At 45.5% G+C, this 23,728-nt stretch overlaps 1 protein-coding gene across 4 annotated transcripts in view; it reads left to right on the top strand.

The window, feature by feature from the left end:
* TRAPPC9 (trafficking protein particle complex subunit 9) overlaps nucleotides 1–23,728 on the top strand; it is a 744,079-nt gene that overhangs the window by 471,483 nt on the left and 248,868 nt on the right. For all 4 annotated transcript variants that reach the window (XM_024250828.3, XM_009244129.4, XM_024250829.3 and 1 more), the window contains one exon: nucleotides 13,544–13,654. In XM_024250828.3, coding sequence (XP_024106596.1) covers nucleotides 13,544–13,654 — 111 coding nt within the window. The remainder of the gene's footprint in view (nucleotides 1–13,543; nucleotides 13,655–23,728) is intronic.

Here is a 23,728-nt window from a genome sequence, read left to right as displayed (position 1 = left end):
ATAATCCTTTGGGTATATATCCAGTAATGAGATCGCTGGCTCAAATGGTATTTCTAGTTCTAGATCCTTGAGGGATCGCCACACTGTCTTTTACAGTGGTTGAACTAATTTACGCTCCCACCAACAGTGTAAAAGCATTTCTATTTCTCCACATCCTCTCCAGCATCTGTTGTTTCCTGACTTTTTAATGATCGCCATTCTAACAGGTGTGAGATGGTATCTCATTGTGGTTTTGATTTGCATTTCTCTGATGACCAGTGATGACAAGCATTTTTCATATGTCTGTTGGCTGCATAAATGTCTTCTTTTGAGAAGTGTCTGTTCATATCCTTTGTCCACTTTTTGATGGGGTTGTTTGTTTTTTTCTTGTAAATTTGTTTAAGTTCTTTGTAGATTCTGGATATTAGCCCTTTTTCAGATAGGTAGATTGCAAAAATTTTCTCCCATTCTGTAGGTTGCCTGTTCTGATGGTAGTTTCTTTTGCTGTGCAGAAGCTCTTTAGTTTAATTAGACCCCATTTGTCTATTTTGGCTTTTGTTACCATTGCTTTTGGTGTTTTAGTCATGAAGTCTTTGCGCATGCCTATGTCCTGAATGGTATTGCCTAGGTTTTCTTCTAGGGTTTTTATGGTTTTAGGTCTTACATTTAAGTCTTTAATCCATCTTGAGTTAATTTTTGTATAAGGTGTAAGGAAGGGATCCAGTTTCAGCTTTCTACATATGGCTAGCCAGTTTTCCCAGCACCATTTATTAAATAGGGAATCCTTTTCCCATTGCTTGTTTTTGTCAGTTTTGTCAAAGATCAGATGGTTGTAGATGCGTGGTGTTATTTCTGAGGCCTCTGGTCTGTTCCATTGGTCTATATCTCTGTTTTGGTACCAGTACCATGTTTTTCCAGTTTCTTAAGATAGAAGATAGGCTGATTGATTTGAAGCCGTTCTTTCTTATATAATCACTTAATGATATAGATTTTTCTCTAAGTGCTGCTTTAGCTCCAGTCACAGAATTTTGATATATCATATTTTATTTTTGTTCACTCCAAAATAGTTTATTTCTCTTGGGGCTTCCTCTTTGAACAGTGGGTTATTTTGAAGTGCATTGATTAAATTTCCAGATAGTTGGAGATATTCTAGCTTTCCTTCTGCCATTGATTTCTAGGTTAATTCTGTTTTGGTCAGAGAAGATACTTTGTTGCTTTATACTTTAAATTAGTTCAGGATTTCTTCTGTGGCCTAGAATATGGTCTACCTTGTTGAATGTTGCTGTGCACTTGGGAAGTATGTATATTCTGCTTTTGGTGGGTGGAGTGTTCACTAATTATCAAGCAGTATGAAGTGGTTGGTGGTGTTTATTACTTTTTTGTCTTTATTGATTTCATGTGTGTGTTCTATCAATTACTGAGAGAAGAGTGTTGAAGTCTCTAATTGTGATTTTGTTCATTTATCCTTTCAGTTTTCTTTTTCATTTCGTGTATTTTGAAACTCTATAGTTAGGTTCATACACATTAATAATTATTGTGTATTCTTGGTGAATTAATTCTTTTATTATTACATAATGCCCCTCTTTAGGTGTCTGATGTTAATATAACAGCCCAGTATTCTTTTGAATCATATTTTCTTGGTATAATTCTTTTACTTTTAACATATCTATACCATTATATTTAGAGTGGATTTATTATAGATAGCATATAGTTGAGTGTTTTTTTTTTGTTTAAATGTATTCTGACAATCTCTGTCTATTAATGAAACTATTTAGGTCATTTATATTTAATGTAATTCTTGGTATGTTTGAATTGTGGTCTACCATTTTATTTTTGGTTTGTTTTTCGTTTATTCACTCTGTTGTTTATTGTTCCATTTCTCCTTTTTTATGTTCTTTTAAACTATTTGATTTTTAAAGCATTGAGCTTTTAACTTTATCTCTTTGTAGAGCTGTTTTAGTGTTTTCTCTAGGGAGTATAATAAGTGCTCTTAGATTTTCACAGTTGACTTAGAAATAATATTTTATCACTTGGTGGAATCTCAAATATAGGCTCTATTATCTTTCCCCTCCTCATGTCTTAGTTGTTTAATGTATTAAATCTGTATACATTGTAAATCCAATGTTATAATTTTAGCTTGTATTCATCATATATCATTCATTTTTGTTATTGTTGTTGTTTTTTTTTTTTGAGACGGAGTCTCGCTGTGTCACCCAGACTGGAGTGCAATGGCGTGATCTAGGCTCACTGCAAGCTCTGCCTCCAGTTTCATGCCATTTTCACGCCATTCTCCTGCCTCAGCCTCCCAAGTAGCTGGGACTACAGGCACCCACCACCACGCCCAGCTAATTTTGTTTTTGTATTTTTAGTAGAGACGGGGTTTCACCATGTTAGCCAGGATGGTCTCGATCTCCTGACCTTGTGATCCACCCACCTCAGCCTCCCAAAGTGCTGGGATTACAGGCATGAGCCACTGTTCCCAGTCCATTGTGTATCTTTTAAGTAACTTAATAGGAAATTACATTTAACCAGATACTTACCATTTTTGTTACTCTTTTTTCTTCATATTCAAGTTTGCCTGTATTATTATTCACCTTTTGTTTAAAGGACTTTCTTTACCAGTTCTTTTAGAAGAGTTCTAGTGATGACTGACATGCTTAATTTTCCTTTATCTGAGAATGTCTTTACTTTTATTCCTGAAAGATACTTTAATGGATATGGACTTCTGAGTTGACATTCTTTTCTTTCAGCATTTTAAAAATGATTCACTTTCTCTGCCCTCTGTGGTTTTTTGTTTCCCCTGTGTAGGATGCATTGTCTCCTCTGTGTAGGATGCATTGTCTCCCTGTGTAGGATGCATTGTCTCCCCTGGGTAGGATGCATTGTCTCCCTTGGGTAGGATGCATTGTCTCCCCTGTGTAGGATGCATTGTCTCCCCTGTCTAGGATGCATTGTCTCCCCTGTGTGGGATGCATTGTCTCCCCTGTGTAGGATGCACTGTCTCCCCTTTGTGGGATGCATTGTCTCCTCTGTGTGGAATGCATTGTCTCCCCTGTGTAGGATGCATTGTCTCCTCTGTCTAGGATGCGTTGTCTCCCCTGTGTAGGATGCATTGTTTCCCCTGTGTGGGATGCATTGTCTCCCTGTGTAGGATGCACTGTCTCCCCTTTGTGGGATGCATTGTCTCCTCTGTGTGGGATGCATTGTCTCTCCTGTGTAGGATGCATTGTCTCCTCTGTCTAGGATGCGTTGTCTCCCCTGTGTGGGATGCATTGTCTCCTCTGTCTAGGATGCGTTGTCTCCCCTGTGTAGGATGCATTGTTTCCCCTGTGTGGGATGCATTGTCTCCCTGTGTAGGATGCACTGTCTCCTCTGTGTGGGATGCATTGTCTCCTCTGTGTGGGATGCATTGTCTCTCCTGTGTAGGATGCATTGTCTCCTCTGTCTAGGATGCGTTGTCTCCCCTGTGTGGGATGCATTGTCTCCTCTGTCTAGGATGCGTTTTCTCCCCTGTGTGGGATGCATTGTCTCCCCTGTGTGGGATGCATTGTCTCCCCTGTGTAGGATGCATTGTTTCCCCTATGTGGAATGCATTGTCTCCCTGTGTAGGATGCACTGTCTCCCCTTTTTGGGATGCATTGTCTCCTCTGAGTGGGATGCATTGTTCCCCTAGGTAGGATGCATTGTCTCTTCTGTGTGGGATGCATTGTGTCCCCTGTGTAGGATGCATTGTCTCCCTGTGTAGGATGCATTGTTTCCCCTGTGCAGGATGCATTGTCTCCCCTGTGTAGGATGCATTGTCTCCTCTGTGTAGGATGCATTGTCTCCCCATGTAGGATGCATTGTCTCCCGTGTAGGATGCATTGTTTCGCGTGTGTAGGATGCATTGTTTCCGCTGTATAGGATTCATTGTTTCCCCTGTGTAGGATGCATTGTCTCCCCGTGTAGGATGCATTGTCTCCCCGTCTAGGATGCATTGTCTCCCGTGTAGGATGCATTGTTTCCCCTGTGTAGGATGCATTGTTTCCCCTGTGTAGGATGCATTGTTTCCCCTGTGTAGGATGCATTGTCTCCCCATGTAGGATGCATTGTCTCCCCGTCTAGGATGCATTGTCTCCTGTGTAGGATGCATCGTTTCCCCTGTGTAGGATACATTGTTTCCCCTGTGTAGGATGCATTGTCTCCCTGTGTAGGATGTATTGTCTCCCTGTCTAGGATGCATTGTCTCCCGTGTAGGATGCATTGTTTCCCCTGTGTAGGACGCATTGTCTCCCCTGTGTAGGATGCATTGTCTCCCCTGTGTAGGATGCATTGTCTCCCCTGTGTAGGATGCATTGTCTCCCTGTGTAGGATGCATTGTTTCCCCTGTGTAGGATGCATTGTCTCCCTGTGTGGGATGCATTGTCTCCCTGTGTAGGATGCATTGTTTCCCCTGTGTGGGATGCGTTGTCTCCCCTGTGTAGGATGCATTGTCTCTCCTGTGTGGGATGCATTGTCTCCCCTATGTGGGATATATTGTCTCCTCTGTGTGGGATGCATTGTCTCCCTGTGTAGGATGCATTATCTCCCCTGTGTAGGACGCATTGTCTCCCCTGTGTAGGATGCATTGTCTCCCCTGTGTAGGATGCATTGTCTCCCCTGTGTAGGATGCATTGTCTCCCTGTGTAGGATGCATTGTTTCCCCTGTGTAGGATGCATTGTCTCCCTGTGTGGGATGCATTGTCTCCCTGTGTAGGATGCATTGTTTCCCCTGTGTGGGATGCGTTGTCTCCCCTGTGTAGGATGCATTGTCTCTCCTGTGTGGGATGCATTGTCTCCCCTATGTGGGATATATTGTCTCCTCTGTGTGGGATGCATTGTCTCCCTGTGTAGGATGCATTATCTCCCCTGTGTAGGATGTATTTTCTCCCCTGGGTAGGATGCATTGTCTCTTCTGTGTAGGATGCATTGTCTCCCCTGTGAGGGATGCATTCTCTCCCCTGTGAAGGATGCACTGTCTCCCTAGTGTAGGATGCACTGTCTCTTCTGTGTAGGATGCATTGTCTCCTCTGTGTAGAATGCATTGTTTCCCTGTGCAGGATGCATTGTTTGCTCTGGCAGCTTTCCAGGTGGCTTCTGTTCTTTATCTCTCTGCAGTTTGATTATGTTTCCCGGCAGGGATTTAAAAAAATAGTTTTTGGGTCAGGCATGGTGGCTCACGCCTGTAATCCCAGCACTTTGGGAGGCAGAGGCGGGTGGATCACCTGAGGTCAGGCATTCGAGACCAGCCTGGCCAACATGGCAAAAACCCGTCTCTACTAAAAATACCATAAAAAACATTTAGCCAGGTGTGGTGGTGCGTGCCTGTAATGCCGGTTACTTGGGAGCCTGAGGCAGAAGAATCTCTTGAACCCGGGAGGCAGAGGTTGCAGTGAGCTGAGATCGCGCCATTGCACTGCAACCTCGGTGACAGAGCGAGACTCTGTCTCAAAAACAGACAAAAAAATAACAACAGCAAAAACAAAAAACTTTTTGGGTTTTGAATCTGTTTATGTCGTTTGCCAATTTTTTTGGGGGGATGTGGCCATTATTTATTTAAAAATGGCATGTTATTTTCTTCTTTGTTTCTTAGCCTCCTGTGACATGATTTTTAGTGGTTTTTTTGTCCCATAAGAGTGTTTTTTTTTTTTCTGTTTTTTTTCCCCTGTTGTTTCCATTGGATGATTTGTTAATCTATCTTCACATTTACTTGTTTAATTCCTTACTGATCCCAAAAACACATTGTATGATTTTTATTTTACAGTTGTTAGAGTTCCCCCACCACCCCCCCGCCACCCCTTGGTCTTGGAATGTGATTGGTGGTAAATATTGCATGTACAACTGGGTAGTATGAGTATTCTGCTGCTTTTGGGTGGAATGTTCTCTGAGTATTAGTGAGATCTGGGTGGTCGATGGTAATTTTGTTTATCTTATATTCTTTCTGATTTTATGTCTACTTGTCCTCTCAGTTACTAAGATAATTCACCATCTGGTGAATTTTTCTTTTTTTCTTTTCTTTTTTTTTTTTTTTTTTTTTTTGCTTAAGTTTTTCTGGTTCTTTTTTATATCTTCTTTTTCGCTGAGATTTTCCATCTTTTCACTTGTTGAAAGTATGGTCACTTAGTTGGAATGCATTTAAAGTCTCTTTCTAATAAGACAGTCATCTTGAAGTTATTGTCTGTTACTTACTTTTTCCTCATGACTTGATATTTTCCTGGTTCTCTGTTGAGTTATTTTAGATCGTATTCTGGACATCTTGACTATAATATTGGGAGGCACTGGGGTCTTGTTTGAATACTGAGGAAAATGTTGGTACTTTTTTTTTTTTTTTTTTTTTTAAGCAGAGTACCTTTTGCAGGCTATGCTGCAGTTCCAGTTTCAAAGCATTTGTGGTGCTTCTTGGATCAGCTGCATGTGGCTGCCCGTCGGCATTCTTGCCTGGCAATCAGTTATCAAAGCCCGTGGTTTGCTCTTGAGGGTCTGATTCTCTCAAGCTCAGCTCCCTGGTGAGCTTAGGAGTTCATGCTTGACTTTGTCTGCTCTCTGAATTGATCTCCTTTCTGAAATCTTCCCAAGTTACTGGGGGCTCCTATCCCTATGTGCCTGCTACAGAGACAGGATGTGAGCTTCCCCCTCTGTGTGTCTACATGGAGGGCTGACTGTCCAGAGGCACAGAGAAGGAAATCAGAGTGATGCGAACTGGCCCCATGGTTTTGGGACCTCAGCTCTTTGGGTCAGTGAGGTGGTTTGTATCAGGGAGGTGTGTGAGCCTGTCCCACCAAGACTGCTCTGATGTCATAATCTCCTGTGGTTTGCTTTGAGGCTGGGCTGGGAGAAAAGGGAAGAAAAAAGGGAAAAGACTCAGGGATTCTCCTACTTTCTGTGGCCCTTCATAGTACCTTTTCCCACTTGTTGAACCAGGAAGAGAGGCTGTCCTTGCAGCTATGTCTGGCTATGCCCAGGGCACGCCTCTGGACTCCACGCTGCCTTTCAGTTGAGGCCAGGTGGTACTGGAGAGAGACGCAGCTCACTGCCAGTTCAGAATAACTTCAATTTCTGGCTCCTACTGTGATCCACCTTCTAACATTTATTTTTTGAGTCTTCATCTTCAGCTCAGTGCATTCTATGATTTATAGTTGCATTCAGTGGGAGAGACAGGGTAGATTGTGCTTACTCCATCTTTTCTAGAATTGGAACTCACCATTTTTTTTTTTTTTTAACACAAACCAATTCATGTCACTCATCTGCTTAAAACTCCCAAAATAGCTTCCCATTATGCTTGGAATGAAATATGAATATTTCCCCATGACCTTTCCTCTGTTTTTACTCCTGCACCACTCTCTGCTTGTTCTGTTCCTTGATCACACTGTGCCTTACGATTTTTGCTTTAACTGCTCATTCTCTCTGGAAAGCTGTCCTCCAAGACCATCACATGATTGCTTTCTTGTCGTTGGATTCCTAACTGAAACATCATTTCTTCAGGGAGGCCTTTGTTTGCCATCAGATCTGAAGTGATTTTAAAACATCCGTGTTAATGTCAAGAGATTCACTTAATTTTTAAAAAATATTTATGTCATACATGTCTTATGCCTTGCCTCATATAGTAGCCCACTTTTAGACTAGCTATTTCCGTGGCAACCAAATTGATGCAGGTGTCACCTGACAGCACCTTACCATAGCCATCCTGAGCATCTCTTGCTTTCTAGAATATTCTAACTGCCTTCTCTGAGGCTGTAGGTTTAGGTGGCTATGGGTATTCTCTCTGCACAGTGAATGGATGAAGTGTGAGAGAACTGACCCCTCTGGGGGAAAGCTTGACTAGTGAGGGAAAGAGTTGGGAAAGCAAGTATTTCCTCTTCTGTGCCTCAGGCACACAGTGTGAAGCTCAGTCCCCTCAGCTCCACAGAAGGACGATGATTGAGCCCCAGCTGCCCACAGGGTCACCAGCTCAGCGGCACACAGCAACTTGCCCTCTGGCATCGCCCTCTCCTCTGCTGCCCCACTCTGCCTGCTCTACATGCTTCCTGGCATCCCTTCCCTAAGCACTAGTTGCCAGCAACTTGCCCTCTGGCATCGCCCTCTCCTCTGCTGCCCCACTCTGCCTACTCTACATGCTTCCTGGCATCCCTTCCCTAAGCACTAAGCACTTATTGACTTATAGGAGTTCTCTATAAATTCAGAATTCAAATCCTTAGTCAATTTAATGTGTTGCAAATGCCTGCGAAAAGATATTTGCAAACTCTTTACTCAGGCTCTGCTTTCTGGGGGGATCCCAGGCTAACACAGTATTCTAAGTGACTTTAAAAGTAACTTTTTATAAGACATTTCAAGTATAAGAAACATAAATAAAGGTCTAGGAAGTATCCATTTATCTACCATATAGACTTGTCCATTTTTAATATTTCAATATATTATATTTGCTTTTATGTTTTTAATTTAAAGAAATAAAAATATGCTGTTAAAGCTCTGTATATTCTTCCACACTGTGTCTCTTGCTCTCTTAGCATGAATGACTACTCTTAAATTTGATGTTTATAGACAATATCGAGTATTTTAAAACATATTTTAAAATTTGATGTACTTATATATTGTATATCTTCTGCAGCTTATTTACCCAGCAGTTTTAATATGAGATTTGTCTGTGGTGGGGCATATAGTTCTTTTAAATTCATTGTCACCTCTGCATAGGTTTCCATCATATAACTCTACCATTGTATGTCTGTATCTACTCTCCAGTTGATGTGCACTTAGTTAAAAGCAGTTCTTTACTTTTATAAACGACGTTGCATTGAACACTTTTGAATGTGCCCTTTTACCAAACTCTGAGTTGATCCAAGATAGGCAGCTACAAATGGAATTGTTAGGTCAAACTCTTTTTCTGTCTGAAGGAGTTGTACTAATTTGTATCCCTACCAGCAGTGACAAGAATTCCCATATTTCCTGTTGATCTATAGCTTGACCAACTCTTGGTACTGGGACACTTTAAAAATATTTCCAATAGGTTGGGTGAGAAATAATACTCTTGGGGTTTATTTCCATTTCTCTAACTACCAGTTGGATTGAGCTTCTGTTCCTGTTTATTGGTCATTGGGTTTCCCCTACTTTAAATTGTTGATTCTTGTCCTTTGCTTGATTTTCTATTGGGTCATTTTTTTCTTATTGATTTATAGGAGTTCTCTATAAATTCCTATAAATTTATAGGAGCGCTCTACAAATCCTTAGTCAATTTAATGTGTTGCAAATGCCTGTGAAAAGATATTTGCAACACATTAAAAATGAAGCTTGTCTTTGCTTTGGTTTTTGATGTTTTTCATTGTACCAAAATTCTTAATTTTAATGCAGCCAAACATTTTATTTTTTTCCCTTATATTTTATATGTATTGTAACTCATTTGAGAAATCTTTCTTTTTTCCAAGGTCATGAAGTCTTCATCTATATTTTTTCTAAAGATTTTTAAATATTGTTTTTCTATATTTAACTATTCATATTGTTTGGAATTTATTTTTATATATGATGTGAGGTAGGGATCTAATTTTCTGTGTACCTGCATAGTCATTTTTCCCAGCACTATTCAGTGCCTCTTGTCCTAATTAATCAACACCACCAATACAATCATCTGTCCAGTTTCCTTATATTCATGGGTCTGCTTTGTAGCTATCTTTTCTTTCACTAATGTATTTCTTTGTCACTACCCCAAGTGCCTCTGTCTTCATGATTACAGCTTTATAACAATTCCTGACATCTAGTAGGCCAGATTCCTTCCAAAAAACCTCCCACATCATTGTTTTAACAAAACCCTGTTGGGATTTTTCTTATTGAGTTGCATTGAGTTTATAGAAATTTGGAAAGAGATAATTTCTTTAAAAATATTAAGTCTTTCCATCTTTGAACATAATGTGGGTTGAGCATCCTAAAACTTGAAATGCTCCAAAATTCAAAACTTTTTGAGCACTGACATGATGCTCAAAGGAAATGTTTATTGGAGTGTTTTGCATGTCAGATTTTTGGATTTGGGATGCTCACTTGGCGAGTATAATGCAAGTATTCCAAAATCTAAAAAAAAAAAACAAAATTTGAAACATATCTGGTCCAAGCTTACTCAACCTGTACATCTCTACACTTATTTTTCTTCTTTAATATTGTTCCATGAATTATAATTTTGTACATAAATATCGTGCATATATTTTGTTAGATTTATTTCTACCTGCATTGTGGACTGTGTTGCTATTATAAATGTATTTTCTCAAAAAGTTTGTCTTGTAATTGTTTTTAGTTGATGTGTATGACTGGTATTGATTGTATGTCTTAATCTTTTACTCAACAGTCTTTTTCAACTTTTTAAAATAATTTTATCAGCAAATTTTATTTTTTGAAACAACCCCATCAGTCCTGCCCTTTTCCCTCACAAGAGTATAAGAGCCATGAATGTAGGGATCTTGTCTTTCTCATTCAGTTCCTCAGAAGGTATTTGTTGCATGAAATACTTAATAAAATCTCCAATTAGGGGTTGAAGAAACAGTGCCCACTCACTATATCAGAGTGGTTTTATTAATACGTAACTGCTCTCTTTGCTGAAAAAGGGCTTATTTTTTTCACCTGGCAGCCTGGTCTCCCACACTCAACCTGACTACAGAGTCCCAAAATAGCTGGGCTTCTCCATGCTGCCCAGACTTTGTTCCCTTGTCTCTTCTAAGCCAGGCAAACGTGTCTGTCCCCTTCAGAGACTCGCCTTGGTCTCAGCTCTTCCGGGAAGCTTTCTTGGATTTCCCCATACCTCAGATAGATGTGTCCAGAAACAAACAAACAAACCCAAAAAGGAAACAAGAATTAAGGTAAACTATATGCTCAGAGCATCAGCCTTAAAACCAAGCATCCAAAGCCATATGGAAAGGTACACAGAAGAAATGACATTATGATGGCACAAACCACTACTGCAGTCTGGGAAAGGAAACTTATGAATAACATATAGGAAGCCAAGCTCCACCAGTACATCATCATGTCAACAATTAGAAGGAATAGAAACACTAGATCCAGACGCCCCCACACTCAGACAGTGAGTCAGAAAAAAGAAGAGCAAGAAGACAGAAATGCATTGTGTGTCGATGCTGCTCATTCCTGTGCCGTTTCCTAAGCACTGTATTCTGTGAGTGAAAACAAAATATATTTGAACCTTTTATTCCAGGCTTTTAAAAAATCACTTCAATTTTCCTCCTCTGATAAATGTTTTACGAGTTCCCTTTTCTGATGAAAGATTTTGCTGTGATTAAAGATTTCATGAAGTTATGACAACAGAGGAATAGATCTTCATTCTCGGAAGCTCATTTTTCTGTGAGCTGAGTGAAGAGGCCTCTTGTAGGCAGCTGTCAGAGCTAATGAATGTTTTCCAAGTGCCAAACCTCTGAGGAAGGCAGCCCCACCCAGAAAACCCAGACTCAACTGATGGGAGCTGTCATCTCAAGGTGTGCGGCACCCTGTTGACGCTGTGCTACATGATGTAAATGGTGACATGTGGCTGGGCGCCGTGGCTCACGCCTGTAATCCCAACACTTTGGGAGGCCTAGGCAGGCAGATCACCTGAGGTCAGGAGTTTGAGACCAGCCATCATGGTGAAACCCTGTCTCTACTAAAAATACAAAAATTACCTGGGCATGGTGGTGGGCACCTGTAATCCCAGCTACTCAGGAGGCTGAGGCAGGAGAATCTCCTGAACCCAGGAGGTGGAGGTTGCAGTGAGCCGAGATTACGCCACTGCACTCCAGCCTGGGCGACAAGAGTGAGACTCTGTCAAAAAAAAAAAAAAGAAAAAGAAAGGTGACATGCTCCCACTTTCCGCCTGAGAGCAGGTCACACGCCCATGTTCAGAAAAATTGATATTTCACAGATGCCCTGTGGCCTTTTGACAAAGTCCTACTTGTGTGTGCATGTGTATGAGAGTGTATATGTGTGTGCGTGAACTTCTGGGCCTGTCACTGTACCTCAGTTCCCCTCTCTGGAAATTGCCGAGGACATGTGTGGCTTTGGAATGAATAGAGGTCCACATCTATCGGGAAAAGCCAAGGGTTTCGAGCTCTGCATCCAGAGCCTCGGGCATCACAGCAGCATGCCTGTCCTCTCCTGAGCCTCCGTCTCCAGTGCAGGGGGCTCCACGGACTACCCCCGAGGCTGCTGTCATGAAGTCACAGGCGATTGTCCCTTTCCTTTCACCGGACTTTCCTTTAACATCCAGCAAAGCCTTGCCTCCCACTTGGAGAAATACATTTGAGAATTCAAATGCCCTTTGGAAGGCCATGTTTTGAAGTCACACTAGGCTAATAATAATGACTCAGAGCACAGATCTTATTCTCTGTGTTTTCTCCCCCCATGAAAACTGTTTACCCTGCTCTTCCAAGAAGAATGGCCTCTGCTCAGTTGCTGTCATCTGTGTCTGTCCTGTCGTGGGTGCAGCCATCCACTGAGCTCAGCAGACATTTATTGATGACCTGTTATATGCTGACTGTGATACTTGGTGTCTGAGATATCGTACGAGTTTTCGGCCAGCATTCAACTCTGATGTTAACCTATCAGATGGTGACGGACACAGACGGCGCGTGTGGGGCTGGATTTTTCCACTTTGTACATGGAGTTCACACAGCTAGAGAGAGGCCGGCAGTGCAGGGCTGCCACGGCCACCCAAAGAAGTGACTACTCTCAAGCACCTCCGACCCTGCTCTGCCATCCACAGTCTGTGGTTTTTGTCCTTAGTGTCCCTGGTGGTTACTGAGCTTCTGGGTATCCTGCTTGCTTCTAGGGAGGAAGGAAGGGGAATGAGGAAAGTGGAAGGGTAAAAGCCTTCTCCTCCCAGGACATCGCGTTTGTGTTTGGGAAGGAAAGTCTCTAGGGGACTGTGCCTTACTGGCTAGAACTTCACCACATGGACCAGCCCTTGCAAGGAACAATGGGAACTTGAGCATTTTACTTGTCACCTCTGGAGGAGAGGAAACAAAGGAGTAGAGGCTTCAGAGGGTGATGAGTAAACCCCCAGTGTCTGCCCCAGTTCGAGAGGTGCCCGCATGGGAGAAGCTCGTGCTGGATGTGCACACACACACAAGCAGGACACGCGTCGCCACGCTTCAGGGCCCAGTGTGGAACCTGGTAGCTGAAGATGCTGGCTTGGACACAGCATCCTTGAATGGCACTGTATGCCTGTGTTTCTCTGCAGATGATCAGACTTCAGAGTCAGGTGTTCCAGTCATCAGTGTATATCGAGGTTTGGAGAATTCGGGTTACCTTCCCAAGGCCACTTGGTTGGTAAAAGGCATGGCTGAGCTGTGAGCACATGTCCCCAGGACCCCAGGCCCAAGGAGGACCTGATGCCTACACCCACTCCTTAGAGTTCACACTCGTGTTCAGAACCAGTCTCCGTAATCCTCTGAGCCCGGGAGCACTTGGCATTTTGATATACTTTGCCCGTCTTGAGTGGCGGGAAGTCTTTGGAGAGGAGAAAAAGGGAAAGTCACTCCTCTTTGGCTGTCAGAGGATTCTGAACTTTCTTTTGTCTTTAATGCAGTACCCGGCAGTGTCACCTGCTCCTAGATGTCTTCAACTCCACCGAGCATGAGCTGACCGTCAGCACCAGAAGCAGCGAGGCGCTCATCCTGCATGCCGGCGAGTGCCAGCGGTAAGTGTCCCATAGACATTTGTGCCGCCGCAGGCCACCCTCTGCCTTCACCACGCTTCTTGGGAGGGTGTGGAGATAATCCACCCCGAGTCCTCAGAGGATGGGCCGTTTGTCTCCCTTTCAGAGATACCGTAGTGACTATTCAAGTTTCCTGGGAGAATCTGGAGTAGTTTTAAATTAGAGCTAAGTGCAAAGTAGGTAAATCTGGATGGCGTCTGAGGAAGTAGCAACATGTGCTTTCAGAGCCCACATTTGAGGACCCAGCAGCATCTGGGCATCTTTGCTGCTAAATTCTTAAGAAAGTGGTATCTGGGCTGGGTGTGGTGGCTCACACCTGTAATCCTAACACTTTGGGGAGGCCAAGGCAGGCAGACCACCTGAGATCAGGAGTTCAAGACCAGCCTGGCCAACATGGCAAAACCCCATCTCTACTAAAAATACAAAAACTACCCAGGCATGGTGGTGCATGCCTGTAATCGTAGCTGCTCAGGAGGCTGAGGCAGGAGAATCGCTTGAACCCGGGAGGCGGAGGTTGCAGTGAGCCGAGATGGATCGTACCACTGCACTCCACCTGGGTGACAGAGCGAGACTCCATCTCAAAAAAAAAAAAAAAAAAAGAAAGTGATATCTGGAAATACTTGGCATCAGTTTGGGAACTGCATGTCAGCATCAATAGAAATTCCTTTGAGGAATTAATGCTACAGAAAGACAGGCAAGGCTCAGACATTCGGGAGGGGAGCACAGTCACCCAAGCCCAGTCTCTGGAGGGCAAAGAGAGGCGGCACTACCAAACGCTGGCCAGGGTCAGCCTCAGGAGATCCCTGGCCCGGCAGAGGTGAGTGAGGAGCTGATGCAGAAGTGAGAGCTGGTCAGGAGCGAGGCCAGGCAGGTGGAGCTCAGTGACTCCGGGGTGATGCTGTCCTTCCATGGCGGAGCCCCTCAGTGGCCCCTAACCCACTCCCCACTCAACCTCCCTCCATACTAAGAAGCTGTGCCTCCAAGCCCAGCCTGGGTTCTAGGGACATACACTTACAGATGGAATTATAGATGGAATAATATTTTATTTTTAATTGCTAAAGACTTCAAACATACAGAAAATCACTTAGAAACTGGCATATCCACATCCTAGATTTTGTTTTATTTGCCCCAGATCTTTCTCTCTCTCTCTGTCTGCCTCTTTCATTTGTTTTAAGGAAATAAAATGTTTTTTAAAATAGCAACATTAACATTATCAATCAGTGGTGGAATGTGAGTCCAAACCATGATGAGACAGCATGACACACTCATCAGGATGGTTAAAGACAGCACCAAATGTTGGTGAGAGTGTGAAGCAACTGGAACTCTCATGCCTTGTGGGTGGGGATATAAAATAGTGCAGCTGCTTTGGAAAAAGGTCTGGGGATATCCTATAAAATTAAACATACACTTACCCTTTGCCCACCTATTTCAACCCTAGTTATTTATTTAAGGATAATATAAAACATATGGACACAAGAAGACCTGTACAACAATGTTCCTAGCCAGAAAATAGAGGCCAGGTGTCAATTACAGGAGAATGGACAAACAAATGGTGGTGTTTTATTACAAACGGAACGGTGTGGTACTCTGCAACAAAAACGAATGAATTACTCATACACAGAACAGCACAGGCAACTCTCAGGAACAGGATGCTGGGTGAAAGGAGCCTTCACCCAAATTCGGGTTACCTTCCCAAGGCCACTTGGTTGGTAAAAGGCATGGCTGAGCTGTGAGCACATGTCCCCAGGACCCCAGGCCCAAGGAGGACCTGATGCCTACACCCACTCCTTAGAGTTCACACTCGTGTTCAGAACCGGTCTCCGTAATCCTCTGAACCTGGGAGCACTTGGCATTTCGATATACTTTGCCCGTCTTGAGTGGCGGGAAGTCTTTGGAGAGGAGAAAAAGGGAAAGTTACTCCTCTTTGGTATGCACTTTTGGGGCATACCCAAAGTGCTTATGCCATGTGATTCCATTGATATGAAATGCTGTAGGTTGCTGCAAAAGTAATTGTGGCTTTTGCCATTACTTTTAATGGTGAAAACAGCCATTACTTTTACACCAACCTATAGAACAAGCAGAACCAATTTACGATGGAAAAACTCAGAACATTGGTTCCTTCTGGAGAGATTGGAACAGGGTTTGATGGGGAAAGGGCATAAGGTAATTTTCTAGGTAACGGTCATGTTGTATACATCAATAGGGTTTTGGGTTACACATGTGTATTTATTTGTCAAAACTCGGCAAATAATCTCTTGAAATTTGTACATTTCATGATGTATCAGCTTTATATCAGAAGGAAAAGCTAAGCCAGTGTTGAGCTCTGTTAATGATATGTACACTGGAGGGTTTGGGGTCGGGGCGTGATATCTACAATAGTCTTTGAGTTCTATAAAATATCTGACAGGTTAATAGATGGGCAGATGAACACATTAGGTGCTAACGCAAATACAGTGTAATGTTAACAGTAGCGTCTCTTAATGGGCATACGGGGTGTTCAGTGTAAATTTTTTTCACCTTATATTTGAAATTTTTTAGAAGAAAATGTTAGGAAAAATAAAAGTAAAAATAGCTAAACTCTTCTCTTCTGCCCACCTCATCCCATCTTCTTTTCTCTTTCCTTCCTCTTCAGGGTAATTTCTTTCTTAGAGGTGATGGTATCATTCCACATCCATGTTTTACTACTTTATTGTATAGACATATATCCCCAACCAAACATTATTTTGAGAGTTTTTTTGTTTGTGTTTTGATTTTTTGATACAGAATCTCGCTCTGTCACCCAGGCTGGAGTGCAGTGGCACAGTCTTGGCTCACTGCAACCTCCACCTCCTGTGTTGAAGTGATTCTCCTGCCTCATCCTCCTGAGTAGCTGGGATTACAGGCACCCGCCACCACGCCCGGCTAATTTTTGTATTTTTAGTAGAGATGGGGTTTCACCATGTTGGTCAGGCTGGTCTTGAACTCCTGACCTTGTGATCTGCCTGCCTCGGCCTCCCAAAATGCTGGAATTACAGGCAAGAGCCACTGGGCCTGACCGAGAGTTTTTTTTTTAATGACGTAAGTGGTTCCATATCATATATGTCCTTTTAAAACTTTAAAAATCAGCATTATTCTTTGGAGCTAAATATAAATCTGGTTCTTTCATTTGAACTGCTATTAATATTTCATTGTGTAAATATGCCACTTTATTCATTTCCATGCTAATGCACTCACTGTGAGGTGGCTTCCAGGGTATTCATATTTAATGTGATTATTGTTAATAACATGCATGAATGTCAAGCCAGGCCCTGCAGCCTTGTAGCAGGTCCTGCTTAGGCTGCTGGAAGCTAGAGATTCAATGGCTTGAGGGGCATTTATGGCCTGCCTTTGAGAGGTGCCAGGAAACCCTCCTTCCCAAGATCCCTTGGACAGGACTTGTCTCTTGGGTGTGGGTATGCGCATGGGGCTGGTATACGCTTCTGTGTGTATGAGCTGTGAGGACTGTGGCTGGATGCTGCGGCACCTCAGGTTCCTAAGGATGAGGACAGGTGCCTTCAGGGAGCACCGATGCATCCTCTGGGGTCTACACCTTTGGCAGTGCTGGGTCCAATGCTGCTGCATAGGGAACTGTTGGCCCTCGGATTGCTCTTTCTTGTCTAAATGCCTTGATGTAGTCCAAGGTCCCAGAGAACATAAATCTGGTCTTCTTATGACACTAGTATAAAACACTTTAAAGAAATTATAAATTGCTAAGCTTGTCCTGTATAGTAAGCTTGACTCATTCTTGGCAACGCGAGGCTGATGACATTAACAATCCCAGCTGCAAATAATCACAATTTAGTCTTGTGCTTCAGGCTTTTTTGTTATTAAGTTTTTGCTTAAATTCTCATTTCTGAATGCTTCTAACTCGCATATTCTTTTATTTATTCATAAAATATTCATTCAATAAATATTGATACTTCAGCAATTTGCTGTGTGGTAAGCCCCGTGTCAGGCTTCAGGCATGCCGAGAAGAATAAATAAGGGCCCCTCCTCGCTGGGGATTGGCAACGCATTGGGACAAGTGTCTAACCCAGCCAGAGTGGCTGCCCTTTTCTGCCTGAGAAGGGCATCCTGCTATCCTGGGCCGGGTGGGAGTGGTGGGTGAACTAGAGGTCGTGAGGTTATGTCTGTCTGGGAAGTCATCTTAGGCGCTTCCCCCGCTGTGCCCACTGCTGGGGACACCCATGAATCCATGCAGCTCTGCCCTGAGCCCTAGAATGCATGATTCCCTTCCCCTCCCTTTCCCAAACCTCTTTCAGTGCCCCACCAGCCTCCTGTGGGTCAGATGCACACTCGGCCTCCGTGGAGGGGTTGTGCAGAGCAGTGCAGGTGGAGGAAGTGGAAATGGCTGTACCTTACTTCACAACGCCGGACAGCACCTTACAGACCTCAGACCTGGTCCCTGTCCATCCAGGCTTTGTGTCTTGAGTACCCAGTTCCTTCCCAGAGTCCTGAGCTGAACCCCTCTCCTGGCTCTCCCCTTCCCCTACAGGGAGGCACCCCTGCCACCACCCCCCACCCCCCACCCCCAGGCTGTGCTAAACCTAAAGAAGCTTCCTCTGCCTATGTTTTGCCCTCTGGAGTGGGGAGGGCATGGGCTCTGCCTGGAGGTGCGGGCAGTAGTGGGGCTGAGACTCCAGCTTCATCTCTACTGGCGGGAGCGGAAAGTGGTGCTCTCCCTGCTACCTGGGAGGGGGGCAGGTGCACAGAACTTTCCTCTGCAGATAGCACAGCCTGCTCTTAAAGGAAGAGCCAGATTCCTGGAATTAATATGGCTTTGATGCTGCCGTTTGCAGAACTGGCATTCAAGGGTGGCCTGCAATCTGAGAGACCAACCCCAGTTAGATAATTGTGGTGCCTGCCGCCTCTCCTCCCTCCTAGTAGGAAGGGGTGATCTCATCTCACCCAGTGCAAGAGCTATGGATAGAAATGTGTCCCCAACAGCACGAGGAGGAGCAACATGCTTCCTGGGGGAAGAGAGGATGGAAATAGTATTTACCGAGCACTTCCCATATGAAGTCACATTCAGTCCTCATAATATTCTCATGTGGGAACAGTGTCCTCATTTTATAGATAAGCAAACTGAGTGGCTGATCAAAGCCACTTTGTGGAACCCTGTCTGTCTGACATCCAGGCTGTGCCCTGCTGCTCCACACACCAAGGGGAGACGATGCTGGAGCCAAGCTTGGGATGGTGTGAGAGAGGCCGGGGCGGGGGCAAAATTCTGTTTATTTCCCACTTTCTGCTCTGTGCAGCCTTTGGTAAGTTGGGTTCAAGATTGTAAAGTCCAGCTTCACCCAGCAGAAGAAAGGGTGAGATGGAGAAGCAAACTGGGCCTTTGATGTCCAGGGTGTTCATTTGTTAATGCACCAAGTATTTCCTGTGTATCTCCGAGGTGCCAGGCCCTGCTGGGAGTGAAGCTGCTGAGTACGTGTGGTGCTGCCTGTGTTTTCACTACACTTATATTTAGGTGTGGAAGAAAAACACACAAACAGGCAATTGTTATACAGTGTGAGGAGAATGCAAAGCACATAGGAGGGGGGCCTAGGACTGGAGGGCCAAGGAAGGTGGCTAGGAGGGCTTCCCGGAGGAGGTGATGAGAATATGGAAATGCTGAGCTGCTGTAACAAAATACCATAGACTGGGTGGCTTATAAACAACCGAAAATTATTTCTCATGGTTCTGGAGACTGCAGGTTCAAGATCAAGATGCTGGGCAGATTCTGTGGGTGGTGAGGGCCCATTTCCTGCTTCGTAGTTGGAGGCTTCTCACTGTGTCCTCACATGGTGGGAGGGGCAAAGGGTTTTTCTCAAGCTTCATTTAGAAGAACACTGATCCTAGTCATGTGGATTCCATCTTCATGAGCTGATCACCTCCCTGAAGCTCTGCCCTTTAATATAATCACCATGGAGGGTAGGATTTCAGCATGTAGATTTTGTGGGGCATAAACATTCATTTACGGCACAACGTGACGAGTGAGCAGGAGGTTGCCAGGGCCAGTGTGCCAGGGAGAGCTGTGTAGGCGGGGGGGGAGGGCAGCACGGTGGAGGGAGTGTGGGGGGGTGGTAAGTGTGAAAGGAGGTGTTCATAGACTGTGAATATTAGAGTTTTTAGAAATTAGCAATGCCACTCTTATCATATTTCTTAGCGAGATCTTGTTAGTCTCATACTTTACAATGGAATACTGAAGTGATTGGATGTAGAAAGTACTTTTTCACCTTTCTAATCTCTCCTTTAAAAGGTCCTTTGGAAATTAGTGACTCCTCCCTCAGCTTGTGAGTTTCTGTGGCATGTGTGATACATCAGTTCTGTAATTAAGGACCGTTAGTTAACCTTGCTTTTGCCAGATGTGATTTGTGATGCTTGGTGCCTGGTGATTCTGTTTCCTGGGCCCCATGCCGTTGGTCATGACATTCAGAGCCCTGTCCCCAGTCGAGCAGCTGGAGATCTGTATTAACTTGTATTTCTACCCCGGGGCGGTGTTGGGAAAGACACCACTTTCATAGGCAGTTCTACAGGGAGTGGGCTTTGCACTCATTTTTCCCTATGAGTAAAAGAGGTCAAGACCCACCAGGGGCATGCAGTCAGTTGGAGCTGGAACCCGGCTGCTGAGCACCAGCCACCTGTTCTCCACCGCCCGCCTTTCTGCGGGAGTTGCCCGTGGTTCCCTAGGCTGCGTCCCCAGAATCGGCCTTCCCTCTTCGTCCAGTTTCCATGCACAACCGGAAACAGTGGATGTCTCTCCTTAGTGAAACCGCATGAACTTTCTTAGGAAAATACAGTGTTGGCAGCAGCAGCAAATTTACTGGAAAATTAAGATATGATAATTATTGTGGTTTTTTTGCTTAATTATCAAACCATTGAAATTAAATTTCATGACAACCCTCATGTATGCATAAACCTCTTTATAATGTATGGTAATAGATGTTATCTCATTACATGCTTTGAGATGCCTGGCTCTGTCCCCCTCGCTCCCTTCAGGGACACCACATTTAGAGGGTGCAGCGGACCTGGCACCGAAGCACCCAAACGCTGCGGCTGCTGGGGAGATTGACCGCCGGCAGGATCTGAGTGGCCAGTTCTGGCTGTGTCTTGATAGAGCACCCACGTGGATCATGGCATGGCTTTGCTGCGAGAGGAGCAGGGAAGAGCTCCACAGGCAATGGCCAACCCAGGGGCTCCACAACTTCTCCTCGAGGATGCTTTGAGGAAGTGGTTTCGGGGCAACCCCATCTCCTGAGGGTTATGTGGGTGCTGCACGTTCCTGTTTATCCCAGGCCAGAGCAGCCCCCAACTCAACTATCTGGTTCCTCCTCTCACCTGTCTCTAACTTTTTGTTTCTTGTTTAATTCCTTCAAACATTCCAAAGAACCTTGTGAATCATCAAAGTGATGCTTAATCGTGTGGAGCCCAGTCTTCTTGCAGGTTGTTATTGAAGCTTATTTATACTGTGCTGGCATTGCTCATCCCTCTGTGTTCCTTCTGCAGTCTGAGTTACAGATGAGTTTTTGTGTGGATTTTCTTTGTGCCTTGTTTTTCAATCTGAAAGGAAATGAGGAGAGTCCCTCAGAAACGTAATTTCTAGAAACAAGGAGAAAGCATCCTGATGTGCCCTCATCCCTTCAGCTGATGTGGGGAGATGGAGGCCCGAGGTCAGTTAGTTAGCCCGTGGCAGAGGCCTGCTAGAGCCTGGGCTCTGGACTCCCTGGCCAGAGCTGTCTCTGCAACCCCCACTGGCTCCACTAATGAGCAGTTTTTACAGTTTTCCTGGTACAAACCCAGATGGCTGTGGGATCAATAGGGACCTCCCAGTGATTAATAGGCAGAGGGAAGGAACGTTCGCGTTCAGCCTGGAGAAGCAATTGGATTCGAGAAATTCAATAGTGGGGAAGATGCAGTGGTTTGCTGACTCAGATGACAAGAGAAATTCTTCTCTTTTTGTGAGAAGAGAAAAACAGGATGACTTGATTGGCTTTCCACACACCATGCGCCCCTTTGTTCCTCAGAAACCTTCGACAGGAGGTTTTTCCTTCTGGGTCTTTGCCTCTGTTGTCTGTGGGTGGCTTCTGTGGTGGGGAAATGTCTGGAGCCTTTCCTAGTGCGTGGGAGTTGGGGGGCGTGTGGCTCCTCCCACGCCCACGCTGTCTGCAGACCTGTTCCCAGCTGTCCACTTGCTGGGCTGAGATGAACATGCACGGGCTGGAGCCACGCGGAGCCCTCTGCAGCCTCAACTCCACCCCGAGCTGGCTTCGCTTGCCTGGGCAGGGCCTCACTGTGCACCGAGTGCTCTTCATAAAGGAGGAATCGAATCCATGCCCGGCAGGTTGATCTAAAGAGCAGCGGTAGAGGCCATGCCTGATGCATGGCTGGTGGACAGCCGTTGGTGACGGTGCTGTTACCTCCTGGTGCCCCTTTGTTACAGTGATAATTTCAAAGTTGTCCCCCTCCAGATCTCACGGCTGGAGCAGGTCATGGCTCGTGTGCAGGGCAGGCATTCCGGGGCTTTTGTTTCCTTCTTGTGGAGGTGACAGGACCCAATTTCTGCTCAAGTAGTTGGTTGTTATTTGGGGCCCCATTTGCCTGGATTCTCAGTGGCATTGAGAGTGGAGTCAGAGAAAATTCTGGCATTGGTCAGGAGTGAGGAGCCACCCGGTTACTGAACAGAGAAGATTCGCTATGGAGAACTGTGTCCGAGGTGTAACGTTGGTAGCTGGGCCCAGGCAGGCAGAGGACAGCACTGAGGTGTGCCAGTTATGGGGCGGCTGCAGGGAGGGGTGTGGTCCCTCGGGGTTGGCATCTTGTTAGAGAAGTTTGGGCCATTTGAGAAGGGGGCACCTGGGGTCTTGGAAGTGAGGTGTGATGTCACTGGGGGGCACCTGCAGGAATCGTAGACAGAAAACTCTCGAGGGGCAAGGGGAGGCCCACGGAGAGAGCAGATCGCTTCTTCCCTCTGTGGTCCCGAGGCCTCCCGCCAGCACCCATGGGCAGAGCGGGAATGTGGTCTGTGGAGTCTCAGCCCCACACCCCAGCTGGCAGAGAGGAGTCAGTGCATGTCACTTACGCATCGGCCACGGCTCTTCTTTCCCTCAAGCCCCGCTTTAGGCCAGCTATGTCCTGGGTCCCCCTGGCGGTGCTGTGAGGGGTGTTGGCCTGCCCTCCTCGACACTGTGGGTCCCTCGGTCTCCCGGCCTTGCTGTGAGGGGCGCCATTCTGCCCTCCCTGACGCCATGGGTCTCTCAGTCCCTCAGCCTTGCTGTGAGGGGCACTGTCCTGCCCTCCTCGACACTGTGGGTCTCTTGGTCCCCTGGCCTTGCTGTGATGGGCACCGTCCTGCCCTCCTCAACGCTGTGGGTCTCTTGGATGGGGTTTGTTGTTTTCCACCTCAGATTCTCCCTCTTGCTGTACTAGAGGTTCGTAGACTTTGCTGTGTATTGTCATCACCTGTCTTTACTAAAGAGGGGTGCCTGTCCCCTCCCCTCACCCACCAGCATCCTGACTGGACTGGCTGGACGCAGCCTGGGCATTGGGATATTTAATCTCCTCTGGTGCCAACTGTGCACCTGAGCGCAGGAGCCATGACACCAGGCTGCAGCTGTCTGAGAGCAGCACCCGTGTCCGTTCATGTCTGACCTTCCCACCGCCTTGGTCCTCCATCCGGCCTGTGCTGGGCTAGAGACGTTGGGCTCGTGAGTGGGCGGGTGAGTTGGAAGCTCCATGGCAGCGTCTGGCCAGAGCCCAGGGCCCCCTCCTTCCTGGGGCAGGTGGTCCCGCCGGAGCCTCCACTCCCAGGCTCTCACCCCCTACACGGTTCTTAAGCCAAACCTGGCCCAGCAGGAGGTTTTTCAGAGGGACAGGGCAGTGTCAACCTTCAGGTCACCAGGAAGAGATACCAAATCCTGACACCAGTGGTTAATTCTCTGTGGTGCTTGCAGTCCTGTCAGACCTGACCCTTACGCCTCCGCACCCGGCCTGCCCTCACCCACGGCGCCCCAGTTGGTCTGCGGTGAGAACTCTTCACTCCCCTCCTGGGGATGG

This window comes from Pongo abelii, chromosome 7 (assembly GCF_028885655.2).
Source record: "Pongo abelii isolate AG06213 chromosome 7, NHGRI_mPonAbe1-v2.0_pri, whole genome shotgun sequence".
Classification (NCBI taxonomy): Eukaryota; Metazoa; Chordata; class Mammalia; order Primates; family Hominidae; genus Pongo; species Pongo abelii.
Note: the sequence above shows the minus strand (reverse complement) of the source record. Positions and strands in the feature narration are given on the sequence as shown.